This window comes from Natator depressus, chromosome 11, assembly GCF_965152275.1.
Source record: "Natator depressus isolate rNatDep1 chromosome 11, rNatDep2.hap1, whole genome shotgun sequence".
Taxonomy (NCBI): Eukaryota; Metazoa; Chordata; order Testudines; family Cheloniidae; genus Natator; species Natator depressus.
Genome location: NC_134244.1, coordinates 62,295,836 through 62,311,010, shown reverse-complemented (window position 1 = coordinate 62,311,010; position 15,175 = coordinate 62,295,836). Strand labels below are relative to the sequence as shown.

The 15,175-nt window shown below is 41.7% G+C and overlaps 1 protein-coding gene across 1 annotated transcript in view; it reads left to right on the top strand.

Annotated features, from left to right (window-relative positions):
* The window catches only part of DYTN (dystrotelin), a 60,963-nt gene that overhangs the window by 6,135 nt on the left and 39,653 nt on the right, over window positions 1-15,175 (top strand). The window contains exons 3-8 of the mRNA XM_074968008.1: window positions 929-1,003; window positions 7,701-7,902; window positions 10,965-11,050; window positions 11,445-11,533; window positions 14,150-14,221; window positions 14,611-14,774. Of these exons, the coding sequence (XP_074824109.1) occupies window positions 929-1,003; window positions 7,701-7,902; window positions 10,965-11,050; window positions 11,445-11,533; window positions 14,150-14,221; window positions 14,611-14,774 (688 nt within the window). The remainder of the gene's footprint in view (window positions 1-928; window positions 1,004-7,700; window positions 7,903-10,964; window positions 11,051-11,444; window positions 11,534-14,149; window positions 14,222-14,610; window positions 14,775-15,175) is intronic.

The window sequence follows — 15,175 nt, the reverse complement described above, 5'->3', positions numbered from 1 at the left end:
GAAATTGTTTTGGTTTTCATCCATTTTCCTTCAAAGTTTTAGATTTTTGTTGAAGCCGAGTTGTTGGGTTGTTTTTGTTGTTGTTGTTTTTTTAAAGTCTGCAGAAGTTTCCATTTTGTTGTAAAGCTATTTTCTGTCAAAAAAACTATTTCAGTGGACATTTTTGACCAGCTGTAGTATAGCGTGAGCTCTGTCAGTGTGTAGTACCTTCCCAAAATGGCACCCTCCTGTCTTGTGGCTCCAGTGATGGACAGGCTAGTCCCTCTAGCATTATTTATGGAGAGGGTCTAAAATAGTGATCAAACTTCTAGGCTGGTCTCTCTCTGCAGGAGAGCATTATGTTTTTCTGTACCAGGTGTACTCTATACTGTAAAAATAACACTTGGGTCTTGCAGTTCTGGAACACAAACCTATTAACTTCTCTGGGCATTGGCTCTGTTTATGGAGCAGAGTAAGGATGAGCACTGTGCATGCCTTTTGCCAAATTAATAATGAAACGATATTTCTAAAAACAGTGCACCTTCTTTATCAGTGCAGAGATGCTGTTTCTGTAAGAGCCTGTTGAGTTACCCTCACACCCAGCTGGGCTATAGTGTTCTATGCACTGGGCAAATTCTATGTTAAAACAAACATCTGTGGCCCTCTTAGAATCAAGCAATTTATCAGCTTTAATGCTTTCCCTTGACTATCTCACTGAAGTTCTTGGATTAAATCCTGTGTCCTTAGTCATTTTTTACTCACTAATTGTAACTGAGTCCAGACTGGGATCAGGTGTGAACAGGACAGTTTGAGAAACCCTGGTCTCAGACGTCAGGTTTTGGAGACTCCTTTCATGTTTTTCCGTATTCTCTTAAGTGTTCCACCATCCCTTCCCTTCATAACTAGCACAAGAGAATCTATGGTAATTTATATTTGTTTTCCTTCACAGAAGCTCTAAATGCCATTCAGAATTCTGTCTATAGAACAGCCCTGAAACTACGCTCAGTGCAAACCCTGTGCCAGTGTAAGTAGCTCAAAGGAGTCCTGTGGGAGGAGAAGCTGGAAGAGTGCTGGCTCTGAGTTGCAATCATAAATACTGCTACTTGTTTTTCTCTAATGCTTTCCATCTGATGATCTCAAAGATTATCAACAACATTAATGAATTAATAAATAATACTTCATACATGTATTTGCTTCCTTTGAGATTCTCAGTCAAATGGCGCTAAGTAGCATTATCCCCATTTTACTGATTGAAAAACTCAAGCTCAAAAGGGGTGAAATGACTTGCCCAAAATGACAGTTTAGTCAATTAGTTGGGGGTAGAGCTCAGATTCTACCTGTTCTAATAACTAAATGATTTCCCAAAGCCTTACAACACACATTTGACATGGATAAATATCATTATCTCCATTTGTGTTATAAAATAAGTACATATAGAACTGCTCAAAGTATTTTCAACAGCAAAAAAAAAAAGTAATCAAAAGTGGGGTTTCACTTTAAAAAAGATTTTCTGGAGAAAGTTTTGATTTGATTAAATGTTTTCTGTTTGAAAAAATTTCAAAAGGAATGAGAAGATTGAAAATTTGTTTTAAAATAGCAGGAAAATACTTATATTTCCTTTTTTCCTTCTCCATTTGAAAAAGCTAAGTGAGGAAAAATAGGTATTTAATTCTTTTTCAATGGAAAATAAAAAAGAATAAAAGTGAAGAAAAACCTACTTTCTCCTTTCACCCTCCCACTGGACCAGTGTGTGTGTAGGGGGGGGGAGGGGGGACAGTGCAAATATTTATAAAAAGAGAGAGCATAACAAGTGAAACAAACACTTTCTCCAATTTTTTTAAAAGTAAGGAAAAACCTAAAATTGAAGTGAAATATTTTTAAACAAAACCAAGCATTGCTTTGTTTAAAATATTGTTTAATTTTCAATGTGAAAGTTTCATTTTTCCCCGAAGAATCTTTTGTTATATCTCTTCCCTTCTCCACCCCCAATTTTGACCAGCTTTAGTAGTAAGAAAGAAGCGTATCGGGCCATACTAGCAATAGTTTATGTAAATTTGGCGTGAATCTGGTGCTATGTATACAAACTTTTGATAGCAGAAACCATGCTCAAGGCCCTTAGCATGGTTTTTGCTATCAAAAGCAATCAGAGCCTCACCTCTGCTTAGGACTCTGCATGGAGCTAAAGTAGCCAAGAAGTGGACTGAATGGGCCCGGGAAGGGATGTGGCTAAGTTGGATCCACCAATTCAGCATATCCCTTTCGTAGTTTAGCTTTCATCGGAAGGGCTTTATTGAAGCTCAGAGGCTAAAACTACCTCTCTCCAGAGGACTCCCCAAGGAACAGAAGCAAATACAACCTTCTCGTCTTTAGAGTAAAGCCCAGATCCTCAAAAGGTATTTAGGCACCTTACTCTCACTGGCAGTTAAGTGCCTAAATACCTGTGAGGATCTGGGCCTCAATCCTCAGTGTAGTATGGGCCTCACTAGTGCAAACTGTACCTTCTGCTGCTAGGTGGGGTGAATCGGACTCAAACTGTAAAAAAAAAAAAAAAAAAGTTTTTTGCCCTACTTGCTTCATCTGCTTGGCTCATTCTCTATAAATTAAAATAAAAGAAAAATGAGGAGAAAGTTAAATAGCTTCTAAAACCTGAAGCCAGACTAACTAAAATAAAGTCTAGACCTATAAACCGACTCCTCAGTGAGTGAAGTATTTGATGTGGGAGAACCACAGTGACCAGGCAAACAACAGTATTCTTGCAAACAGATTGTACCCTGTAGGATGGCAGACTCACCCCAGAAAGAGAAGCAGATGTTCTCCATTTTGCCTTGGAGCCCAGCTTTCCCTGCCCACACTTACATGCATCGATGAAGTGGGTACTCACTCACAAAAGCTTATGTTCCAATACGTCTGTTAGTCTATAAGGTGCCACAGGACTCTCCGCCGCACTTACTACTGAGTAATTCCCGGACACCACAATCAGCGTCAGCTATGGAACCCTGCAGACAACTATGGTACAAGAAACCCACAGATTACCAGAATTACCTTCACAGATCCAGTAACTACCCAAAACAACACCAGAAACTTATCTACAGCCAGGCACCCGTCAGATACCACAGAATATGCTCTAAGGAGTAAGTCTGGGATTCACACAACACACTAAAACCACCTTCAGCAAACAAGAACTCTCCACCAAAGTAGATTGCATCATGGAATTGGCCATCCAAGTACCCCAAGGGAACTTACTTCAATACAGGAAAACACACCCTCTGACCATCCACACCTAGTTGTCACCTACAGCCCTACACTGGAACCCATACAGGGTATCATTAAACAATTACAATCCATACTCAATGGGGGCTACATCCTGAAAGAAGTCTTTCCTGGACCCACCCCCCTTCTGCCCTTCAAATAACCTCCCACCGCCATCCCAACCTCACCAAGCTCATCATCAGAAGCAAGCTTCCCGCAGACCTGGACACACCAGCTCAAAGTGGCACCAGACCCTGCCAGAACAGATGCAAAACCTGCAGACATATCTCCACTGCTAAGTTGACCAATACCACCCCCACACCCAAACACACCTTTCAAGATCCACAGGTCCTCCACATACCATCACAACATATGGTATACCTCATCCTTTGCACCAATGCCCCAACAACTATGTGGGTGAAAAACAGACAATCACTACACTCTTGAATGAAGTCGTGTGTGCGTGCACACACACACACACATCACCCTTGGGCAAACACTTTTCACAAAATGATCACTCCATATCTGACCTCTCAGTCCTTGTCCTCAAAGGAAATCTGCACAAGACAAACTCCCAGGCTTGTCTTTTAAAAGTCATAACTTTGCTAGACACTAAAAATCATGGTCTTAATAAAGGCACTGGATTTATGGTTTATTACAATAATCTGTAACCCACTAACCTGCCCCCTATCTTTTCCCCTATGACTGAAGGGGTGTTAAAGGACCACTTCACCTTGAGTGGTCCCTTAGAAAGGGTGTTAACTACTTATGCTAAACAATCTGTTCCACCTTGTATTTAGCTGTGACACTTTGGGTATGTCTATTCTACACTGCATTGTAAACCCAGGGTTTGAACTCAGCCTCAAGCTTTATCCCCCTTCTGTCTACACACAAATTGCGCTAACCCAGGGCTAGGATTCAATGGGAGAGGAGGGTCGGAACCGGAGTCAAACTGGGACCCAGGATTCAAGCTCTATTGCTTTGCAGCATGAACACAGCCCCTCTGGACTCAGACTCTGGGAGTCTGCCAAAAGTAGTCCACAACCTCACAGGCCAACTTTCCTTGTCCTCTAGACCGTCAAGCTTTCCCACACTGCACCATGAACAAAGGTAAAGTGGCCATCTTTTGGGAGGGCACTAGGAAGTCTGGGATGTGTGTGGCTGGACTTGGGCCTGCATAATACAGTGCAGATGGTGGAACCCCAGTTTGGGACTCAGGGTTCAACAGTTCCTAACCCGTGGTTACAGATAAATGGTTAACAAAACCAAAGACTGCTAACTCAAGTTCTACTAATCCTGGGTTTCCATTGCAGTGTAGACATACTCTCAGAGTACCTTTCCCAGACCTGAAGGAGAGTTCTGTGTAGCTTAAAAGCTTGTCTCTTTCACCAACAGAAATTCATTCAGAGGAAGGATATTACCTCTCCGACCTTGTCTCTCTCACAGCTCCAACATTGCAAACTACAATGTAAAATGTCAAAGTCAGACATTCACCCCCTATGCTAAACCAGATGGTAACAAGCCCCTTTTCACAAATAGTATTTGCCAGTGTATTTGGGGTTAAGGGACTGGTCACTCAGTAGCTACTTAGCACAGATCATCATAACTATCTCAGCTCTCTAATGGAAAGAGTGGTGAAGGTTGAGGAGCACGCTCAATGCTATTACAGAAAAAGCAGATCTGCTATAATGGCAGTAGTAGATTGTTCACTGCACCCCTGAAATTCAAAAGAACTCTCCCTTTAATAGATCTTTGTAAACAGTTCTACTCACTGCCTTAGCATAGCACTGCAGAGATATTTGCCTCTAACAGCCCCTGTTGACCACCAATTTGGTCCTACGATGAACCATTTCCGTCCACAACTTGCCTCTAAGTCACATTTAGTTCAGATATCTTCTGGAGTAACAGAAGGCCAGCTAGAAGTCCACACGTCCCAACAAGAGATCCTTTCACCCCACTGGGGCTACTCCTAAATCCATGTTCTGGGCTCAGTCCTGAGCCCCACTCTGGGCTCAATAGTCCTTGTGATAGAGTTTTTACATCCTTTTCCCAGCTGGTAGGGAAACCCCAATTTCTCCCCCTTCCTCCACTGTGGTTTGTTGAGCAGCTAGGTTTTCCCCTTTAGATCTGCTCCTGTTTCCCTGGGCCACTTCTTACCTCCACGTCCTAATAGCTTACGGATAATACAGCCTCTCCTCTGGCTCCAAAGCTTCTCCCAAGGTCCGCCCAGTTCTTTGTTCCTACCCTGGAACACCAAGCCACAAGGCTGCCTCCCTGGACCTTTCTCCTTTTCCAGCTCCCACCACAAGGACTAATTCTGTCTCCATAGCCCTGCTCAGTCTGTCTTCACCAGGCCCTTCCCAGAGAGCAAGAACTCCCCTTTCTCCTGGATTTCCTCCTGTGTCTGTTCTCTCCCTTCTCTAGGTAGTCTCCCTGACCCTTCCGCAGCTGGGATCACCAGTTGTAATGGAGTCCAGATCACTATCAGCTCGGGGTTAACTGCTAAATCACAAGCTAGGTTGAAACCAGCTCCCCTAGAAGGCCGGCCAGCCTGAGACAGCAGAGATTTTAAAAAAGTTTTGCAAGCTAAGGAATGTTTGCATCATTGTTACAATGTATTACATTGCTAACATAGCGTAAAAGTTGCCAGCAATTATGGAACTCCATATATGGTCTTGTTAAATGTCAGAATCTGATGTGTTGCTTAGGAATTGATTTATTGGAAATAGACATAGATCATCAAAAAGGCATGGGCAATTTGCAAACAATATTATTAATGCTATTAACATTAACAACAAAATAAATTAGACTATAAAGGATCTAGTCAGTACTGCTTATCTAGGCAAAATTCTCACTGAAATCAGTGGGACTTTTGTTTTAGTAAGGTGTTACTGATTAGAGTTCTGAGCATTTATTTTGCTCTCTAATTCTGGATGCAAGCTTAACACTGAGTGGAAGCATATGTAATTGGTTGTCTTTGTGTCACTTTCAAGGAGGTGTATGCCCCAGCATCCTCACTTGAAACAGTCTGTTCCTGAGGATGTACAAAAATAACAGTCATTGCCTTTAAGGCAAAAGGCCCCATGAAGAGGAAGACTAGCCTTGTGTTAAGGCCCTAGCCTGGGATACAGGAAACCTGGGTTCAGTTCTGTCACAGACTTTCTATGTGTTGGCAAGTCATTTTGGGTGGGAATTTCAAAATATTTAAGTCATTTGAAAGTCAATAGACCCTCTGTTCTTAAACTACTTAGGTTTTCAAAATCCTACCCTTAATCTGTCTGTGCCTCAGTTCCCTTTTTCTAAGAGGGGGATAATAATACTTTCTTTCTCCCATCCCTTATCCATTTAGATTGTGAACTCTTAGCGGCAAAGACTGTCTCACAGTATGTATATACTACACCTGGCACTATGGGGCCCTGATCTCAGCTGGAATCCATTGCTTCTACTGTAATAATAAATAATAATCAAAACCAAATTAAGGCTTGGATTTAGTAAAGTAAAATATCCCATAAATACCTTTATAGGGGGACAGACTAGACCATCACAGGGGTCCCTTTGGGCCTTATAATCTATGAAAAAAATCTTTTCAGACTCTTTGGAGCATATGTAAAAGTTGTCACAAAATCATTGACGAAATAGGACTTTCTAGATGATTTTCAGATCATATGTCCAGTTGGTTCAGTGGATGTTCCCATTTTGGAATCTATTCTCTGATCAATATGTGTGCAGGACATGCTCATATTAATGGTCTCAGTTCTTGAGTGAACTCCAAGGATATATTCCTGCTGTTTACTTTGGTTTTGTTCATCTCTTCTCTCTTTCCAGTCACTTTCCATGCACTTTCCCTCTACTTAGATACAGTTAGTTCTATGCTGTTTACTCTGGCTTGTGGTCTTTTGGATGTGATCTTTAAAAAAAAAATCAGAGTTCTGTCTGCACTCTGTGGACATTAACTATCCCATGGCACTTTTTTATAATAGGGTGGTTGCCCCAGTGTTCTTGGCCAAACCATTTCCCATGCGCCTTCATTCTAGCGGACATTGTATGGAAACCTACAGTGGAGGGTAAGGAAACCTGAAGTCCCACTTAAGCCGTATATTGAGGTTGTAAGTGGTGCATAGGCTTTGTGTTCTCTCTGTGCACAGCGGTGAATTGCATCCCATATACAAAAGTTACATGTGCAGTTTGGATGAACAATTGCTCCTGCACTTTTCCTGTATCACCATTTTAAAATCAGGCCTATGAAAGCCCAATTGATCTTTTCCTTCTTTGGACTCTCAGAAAATTAGCTGAATATGAAAACCCAGCACAAGAGCCCTTGCAGGGTATTTCCCCATTCAGTTTTATATCAAGTCTTGTAAGAGACTTTGCTTTCCAGACAGGTCTTAGTTATGTATTTTCACGAAATGTTCAGCTTCCATTTATGATAAAGACATAGGGACTGATTAATTTCTCCCATTGTTTTCCCACAGTGAGTTTGACTGATGTCTCCCTGATTCAGCACCTCCTGCCGAGCCACCAGTGTCAGAGGGAGAAGCAGAGCTCCCTGACAACACAGCAGCTATTGCAGTTGCTGAAGGAGCTATTCCAGAAAGCCAGATTAGATAAGCCAGGCCAGGTAGAGCCACAAGCCCCTGAGCTCACCCGGAACCTGCTAACTGCCATGTATGACAGGTGAGAGCAAGTGCACCAGTGACTTCATCATCACTATAGCAACACCCATTTCCATCCTCTCCTGCTTTTACATGCCACTTCAGTGGGAAAGTGCCTCCCCCCGCCCCGAGCTCAAAAGGCATGTGTTATTTAAATTATACATAGAGAGGTTTAGCTTCAGATCTGAATTAAGCTTAGGCTAAGGTTTGAGGTTCAGGTCAAAGCTCAAAGCAGGGCTAAGGTTCAGGTTAGATAGCACCAAAATCTTGCAGGCTTGTTCTCATGAGCTTTCAGGCCAACTTGGTGGAAATCTCACGAACTATGCTGCTTTTCGAACATATTTGCTTATGGCAATCTCAGACAAGGGGCTAGGAACCGAAAGCGTGGGGAAGGTGAATGACCTCTTCAACCTTAGAAGCAATGCTTTCAGCTGAGGGTTGAGGCATGTTGGCAGAGCAGTGCAGGAAGCTTGCACGATGGCTTCCCATTCTGCAGCTATTCAGTCTGACAGAGTAATTCAGTCTCCAGGTCTGGTGAGCTTCACCCACCAATCCCAGTTATCAAATAGAATGAGCACTAAGTTCACAAACAACAACAGCAGCAAAGGGAAATGTACAAGTGGGTTTTGTTGGTAAGAACAAGACCTGGAGAAGCTTTGTTGTTGTGTGAACAACCTCACTCATGCTACAAAAGAGCAGTAATGATGTACAACAAGGGTTGAATCTATGGCGGCTTTCCGTGCCCTGAAAAAATACAGTGCTAGGTTACATGGCATGAACTGTGAATGCTCTGTGCAGCTCTTACCTGAGAAACCAAGTGATGGTGAATTGGAAAGGTGTATGAACCTGATTTGCTGTTGAACAATGCAGAGGATAAACCCCTTCCCTGAACTGAAAAGAAATGCCCAAACTATAGGGTGACAAGCAGAAAGAGTGTGCGCTGAGAGCCGCGGCCCATTAGGCAGTGAAAGGGTGGTGCTGACAGCTGGGGTTTTACTAACAAGGAAGCCACAAAGATGAACTAGTTTTAATCATGGTGGGAAATTTTTGCAAAATTTCACTAGTGAACACAAGGCTTATCAGACAGTTTTGCCAAAATTCATTTGAACCCTACTCAGTCGTTCAGTTTGACAGTTTGCTAACACCTGCGTTACTATCCATCATTCTCCAGTTTAAAAAGTTAGTCATCCATTCATAAGCAGAATCAATCAGGAACAAAAGAAAAAAGTGAAGTTCATTGTTTAATTTATTCACAATGGATGGAATTTACCCCGCATAAAGAGCCAGAACAAAACCTATGTACCACTTAAGCCCTCAAAAGCAGAACTTAAGTGATTCATTGTACTTTTACCATCCCCCTTGAATTTCCCGTAATGAATAAGTTGATCTGCTGTTTGCAATTCCATGTGATGAACTGAACTGCTTACAGAAATCACTTAAAGGTTAAATATAAACTAGTGCATTTTGGAACAAAACGAGAAATATCAGGAGTATTTTCTAAGCTTCATATTCTAAGTACATAAAACCCAAGGGAAATTGCATAGAAGAATCTCCATTACAGGACTGACTTGGTCCCTTTTTGCAAGCCATTTTCTGTCTTCCTAAGGCCAGGCATCATTGTCCGCTTGCTGGATATTTGATTTTGCCAGTGAATTTCTTGCCATGCGTGCACTGTAGGAAAAGCTTCACATGTAATTGTGGTTTCATCCAATGATCATTTTACTTCCATCTATATTTTTTTCCCCACTATCTGAAGCTCAAACATTTTTTCCTAACAGGGACACACCAGAACCTTTTGTGTATCCATGCGTTAGTTTACTTGTATGCCTACTGAGAATATCACAAAGGCTTTTCTGTGGACAGTAGGAGTTCAAGAGTGATTTCACTGGTATCTTTTCTGCACATTTCATCAGACAGCAGTGTCTGGTGAACATTCTGTTTACATCTTCACCTTTTTCCCAGCTGATTGATCTTAGTTTGGTCTCAGGGCACTGCTGATGACTCAGCTCACTAGTCCATTCATTTTAAGTGAATTTCTAATCTTCTGTAGTTTCCTTTCCAGTAGTACAGCACAATTTTATTCTTCCCTTCAAAACTCTTGCCACTGATGTTCTGAAGAGAATGGTAAGTTTCCAAGTCTAGAAACCCTTGTTTGACTGAAACTCCCACCAAGGTATATATTACCGCTATATCTCAATCCTTCCCATAATAAAATAAGATATATGGACACTTCTGAAGATGATTTTGATGCACCACAGTAATTAAAATTCTTTAAAGTGCTACCCTACTCTGAAAAATGACTCTGTTAAAATAGCATTGCAGTGTTCCACATTTATGGTCTCTCAGATTCCAGATCAAATCTTCCCTGTTTTCAGGTTTAAAAAAAAAAAATTATTAACTGCCCACCTTGCAAACTGCAGTTGATCTGAAAGTTATGCTGGGTCCTTTCTGGCCTGCACTTCAACAGTTAGAGCTTAGGCCCTGATCCCGCCTATCCATAAGCCTATCCAGAGTCCCAATGAAGTTGGTGGGGATTTGCTCAGTCACTGGGATTTGCCCATGCAGAGCCCACTGCTGGACTGGGGACCAAGTTAATTCTTTTGATGATACATAAGACATAGTAAAACCCAGCTTTCTCTCCCACAGCTGTACTGGCTCCACAGGAGTCAGAGATAGTAAAAACTTAGGGAGAGAGTTCAGTGACATAAAGCAGATCAAAAGCAGGTCTACTGAGTAAGAAAATGCCATTTTATAAGGTAGCTTTCAGAATAGAGTCACACAGGGTTTCAGATGGGACATAATCTTGTTACAGTTTGTGAACACAGTGTAAAATCCAAGGCTAAAAATTTACTTAGATTGTAATCTTTTTCTTCTGTGTTTGTACAGAGCCTGGCACAGTGGAGCTCTGGTCCATGACTGCGGCTCCTAAGCACTACCCAATACAAAATAAATAATATGGTATATCAAAGCATGTACATATAAAAGGAACTGGATTCTTATGAGGTTGTCTTCCACTATAACAATGGTTTTTGCACTAGTAGCTTTAGCTTTCACATTCCTAGCTTTATTTTTATCTTGTTCTAGGACTGGAACAGGTTTTATCAAAGCCAGATCGGCTGCAGCTGCCCTAATTGCTCTCTCAGGAGACAGTCTGCTTACTAAATACAAAGGTGGGAAAAACAGATCTTTACACACTACTTAAGGTACTATGTACTGAGTGTTGACCAAATCTCCAATCTATTTTATTTCTACACAAAAAGAAAAGAGGGTCCTAATGTGCACAAATGTAAGTACATGGGACCAAAATCTACCGCTTTATGGTAAGAAAAAGGTGGATGCAGAAGAGTAATATCCATCTATCAGTGATTATTATATAGTATGGTTTGTGTAAGCATCTCAGAACAAGTCATAGAAAATACGATGGTGGTAATAGCTTTCTTGATAGTAATGTATTGATGAGACACACCCAATTGTTGCCATGGCAGCTCTTATTGGAAATAAGTTGCATTCAGAATCTTCAGGCTCTGCCAGGATTGTAAAGCTGTCTTCTCCTGTCCTTTTCAGCTTTGTTTCAACTCTATGCTGACCACAATGGGAAGGGGACCCTGATCACTCGGAGTGCCATGAGGAGCCTGCTGACAGACTTACATCAGGTGATGTCACTGCTACTCCACACATGGAATGGCTAAGTGTAGTAAAGTGGTTGTGAAAGGGCTAACTGGGTTACCCCAAATATTATGGGATGGAGCCTTGCTCCACCCTTTCCTTCCTATTTTGTAAGGTGCAGGGCTTTCCTTCACTCTGTTGTGCTACAGGTGAATAAAGGGGCAAATTCCCAGCCTGCAGCACTGTGAGTAGAGAGTTTGTTTTGTTGAAATGAGCAGTCCCTTTACAAAACTGACTGAAGTCATTGGGGCTCCATGTAAGCACAGGGATCTGCCATGCAGACCAGTTGTTGGATCAGGGCTTCAGTGTCAAATCCTGTTGTCTTCACTCAGTCAAAATTCCCATTCATATCAGTGCCTCTGCAGCTTGAGTTCTGGCTAAATTTATGGTAGCCATATCCAGTAAGTAGTTCCAAGAGAATGGAGTTGCACCTATGCAGAATCCTGTTGTTGTCACAAGGGGCTCCAGCTGCTTGCTGGATCAGGCCATAGCTACTTAGATTCTAAGCTTCTTGGGGAAAGGGAGGAGGAGGTTTTGGAACAAATTGATAAACTAAACAGTAATAAGTCACCAGGACCAGATGGTATTCACCCAAGAGTTCTGAAGAAACTCAAATGTGAAATTACAGAACTACTAACTGTAGCCTGTAACCTATCATTTAAATCAGCTTCTATACCAAATGACTGTAGGATAGCTAATGTGACACCAATTTTTAAAAAGGGCTCCAGAGGTGATCCCGGCAATTACAGGCCGGTAAGCCTGACTTCAGTACCGGGCAAACTGGTTGAAACTATAGTAAAGAACAAAATTGTCAGACACATAGATGAACATAATTTGTTGGGGAAGAGATTTCCCTTTTGTAAAGGGAAATCATACCTCACCAATCTACTAGAATTCTTTGCAGGGGTCAAAGGCGATCCAGTGAGTATAGTGTACCTAGATTTTCAGAAAGCGTTTGACAAGGTCCCTCACCAAAGGCTCTTAAGCAAAGTAAGCTGTCATTGGATAAGAGGGAAGGTCCTCTCATGGATCGGTAACTGGTTAAAAGATAGGAAACAAGAGTAGGAATAAACTGTCAGTTTTCAAAATGGAGAGAGATAAATAGTGGTGTCCCCCACGGGTCTGTACTGGGCCCAGTCCTATTCAATATATTCATAAATAATCTGGAAAAAGGGGTAAACAATGAGGTGGCAAAATTTGCAGATGATACAAAATTGCTTAAGATAGTTGAGTCCCAGGCAGACTGCAAAGAGCTACAAAAGGATCTCTCAAAACTGGGTGACTGAGTAACAAAATGGCAGATGAAGTTCAATGTTGATAAATGCAAAGTAATGCACATTGGAAAACATAATCCCAATTATACATATAAAATGATGAGTTCTAAATTGGCCGTCACCACTCAAGAAAGCAATCTTGGAGTCGTTGTGGATAAGTCTCTGAAAACATCCACTCAATGTGCAGTGGCAGTCAAAAAAGCAAACAATGTTGGGAATCAGTAAGAAAGGGATAGATGATAAGACAGAAAATATCATATTGTCTCTGTATAAATCCCCGGCACACCCACATCTTGAATATTGTGTGCAGCTGTGGTCGCCCCATCTCAAAAAAGATATATTGGAATTGAAAAATGTTCAGAAAAGAGCAACAAAAATTATTAGGGGTATGGAATGGCTGCTGTATGAGGCGAGATTAATAAGACTGGGACTTTTCAGCTTGGAAAAGAGACGACTAAGGGGGGATATGATAAGAGGTCTATAAAATCATGACTGGCATGGAGAAAGTAAATAAGGAAGTGTTATTTACTCCTTCTCATAACACAAGAACTAGGGGTCAACCAATGAAATGAACAGGCAGCAGGTTTAAAACAAACAAAAGGAAGTGTTTTTTCATACAACTCAAAGTCAACCTGTGGAACTCCTTGGCAGAGGATGTTGTGAAGGCCAAGACTATAACAGGGTTCAAAAATGAACTAGATAAGTTCATGGAGAATAGGTCCATCAATAGCTATTAGCCAGGATGGCCAGGAATGGTGTCCTGACCCAGTATGGCTGTTCTGATGTTCAGGGACCTTCTTTTTGTTCTGTTTGTCCAGGGCCTAGCATAATGGGGTCTTGGTCCATGACTGGGGCTCCTATGGGGCTATGATAATACAAATAATAAACAGCAGCAGCAGCCAGGCATTACTCATTGGCATAGCTCTGAGAATGGCCTTCAAGAAGCTCTCAGCCAGGAGCTGCTATAAGGTGTGGAGGTTGAGGTGGGAGTTTTCTCACTTCACTGTGTTTAGGAAAACATGGAATAAGTCTATGCTGGAAAAAAAAAGTCTGTCCCACTACTGGGATCAGTGCTTTAATCCGACAGCACAATCTGTTGATTCATATCTAATTACTGGGCCAGAGGCATCATTCTGACACATACTCAGGTTTGGAATTACACTTGTGTCATGTGTCTAAATTTAAACAGTCTTTCCCCCACTATAAGAAGTAAATGGCTTTTCCTTTGACACTTCACCATCTGTGCTCTGTCACTACATCGGTATAGCCTGGTGGTGATAGCTGTGTTATAATGGTGGTTCTGAACAGTTGTCTGTCTTCCTGATGTAGATCCCAGCCATTGTGGGAGAAAGCTGTGCTCAATCTTGTGTGGAAATTGCTATTCGAAGCTGCTTTCATGGGGTGAGTAAAATTCAGATGACCCTAGGAAGTGACCATGAATGTTGCTGACTGATTGAAATTGCTAGTGTATCACGTTACAGCAATTAACGTTACCTCATTTTAAGGGACAAGCTTGCTTCCCAATTCCACATGGTAAACATCGGACACCAATAAAGAAGAATACTCAATAAGGTACTAGCATGGACCCCTGCACTCGTGTGGAGATCCTTTGAAGCCGGTGGTATTCTACATGGGTGGAGGAGTCTCTGCTAGCATATCCTGATTTAGGATCAGGGCTTATATTAAGAGGTGTGACAGAGGCAATAGTTCTATAATAATAATAATAGAATAAGTTCTATAATAATAATAATCAATAAGTGATTGAACCAGAGATTGATATTCTTTTCCAGGTTCTGAACTCAGCAGTCGGTGAAGAGAAATTCCTATCTTGGCTACAGTCTGAACCTGGCCTTCTTCTGTGGCTTCCTACCTGTTATAGATTATCAGCCACTGAAATGGTTATGCATCACGTTAGATGTAGCATCTGTAAGAATTTCCCCATCACTGGACTAAGGTACAGCATACTTACATGCTACAAATAATACTTTATAGTAGAGATCAGCACCCCATTTCGCTAGGCATTTTACGTGGACGTAGTGAGAGATAGCTGCAGCCTCAAAGAGCTTACAGTATAACTAGACAAGACAAGACAGATGGGGAAATAGAGACACAAAAAGGGAAAGTGACATGCCTGAGATCACACAGCAAGCCAGTAGCAGAGCTGGGTATAGAACTCAGGTTTCCTGAGCCCTGGGCCAGTACCCTGGCCATTATGCAATGCTGCCTTGTAGCAAAACTTAACAGCAACATCTACTTCCTGAGCAAATGCAAGAAACTAAACATCATCCCCGGAGGTCTCACCATCTATAAACCTCAGAACACTACATACAACAGTTACCTCACCTGTATTGTCTC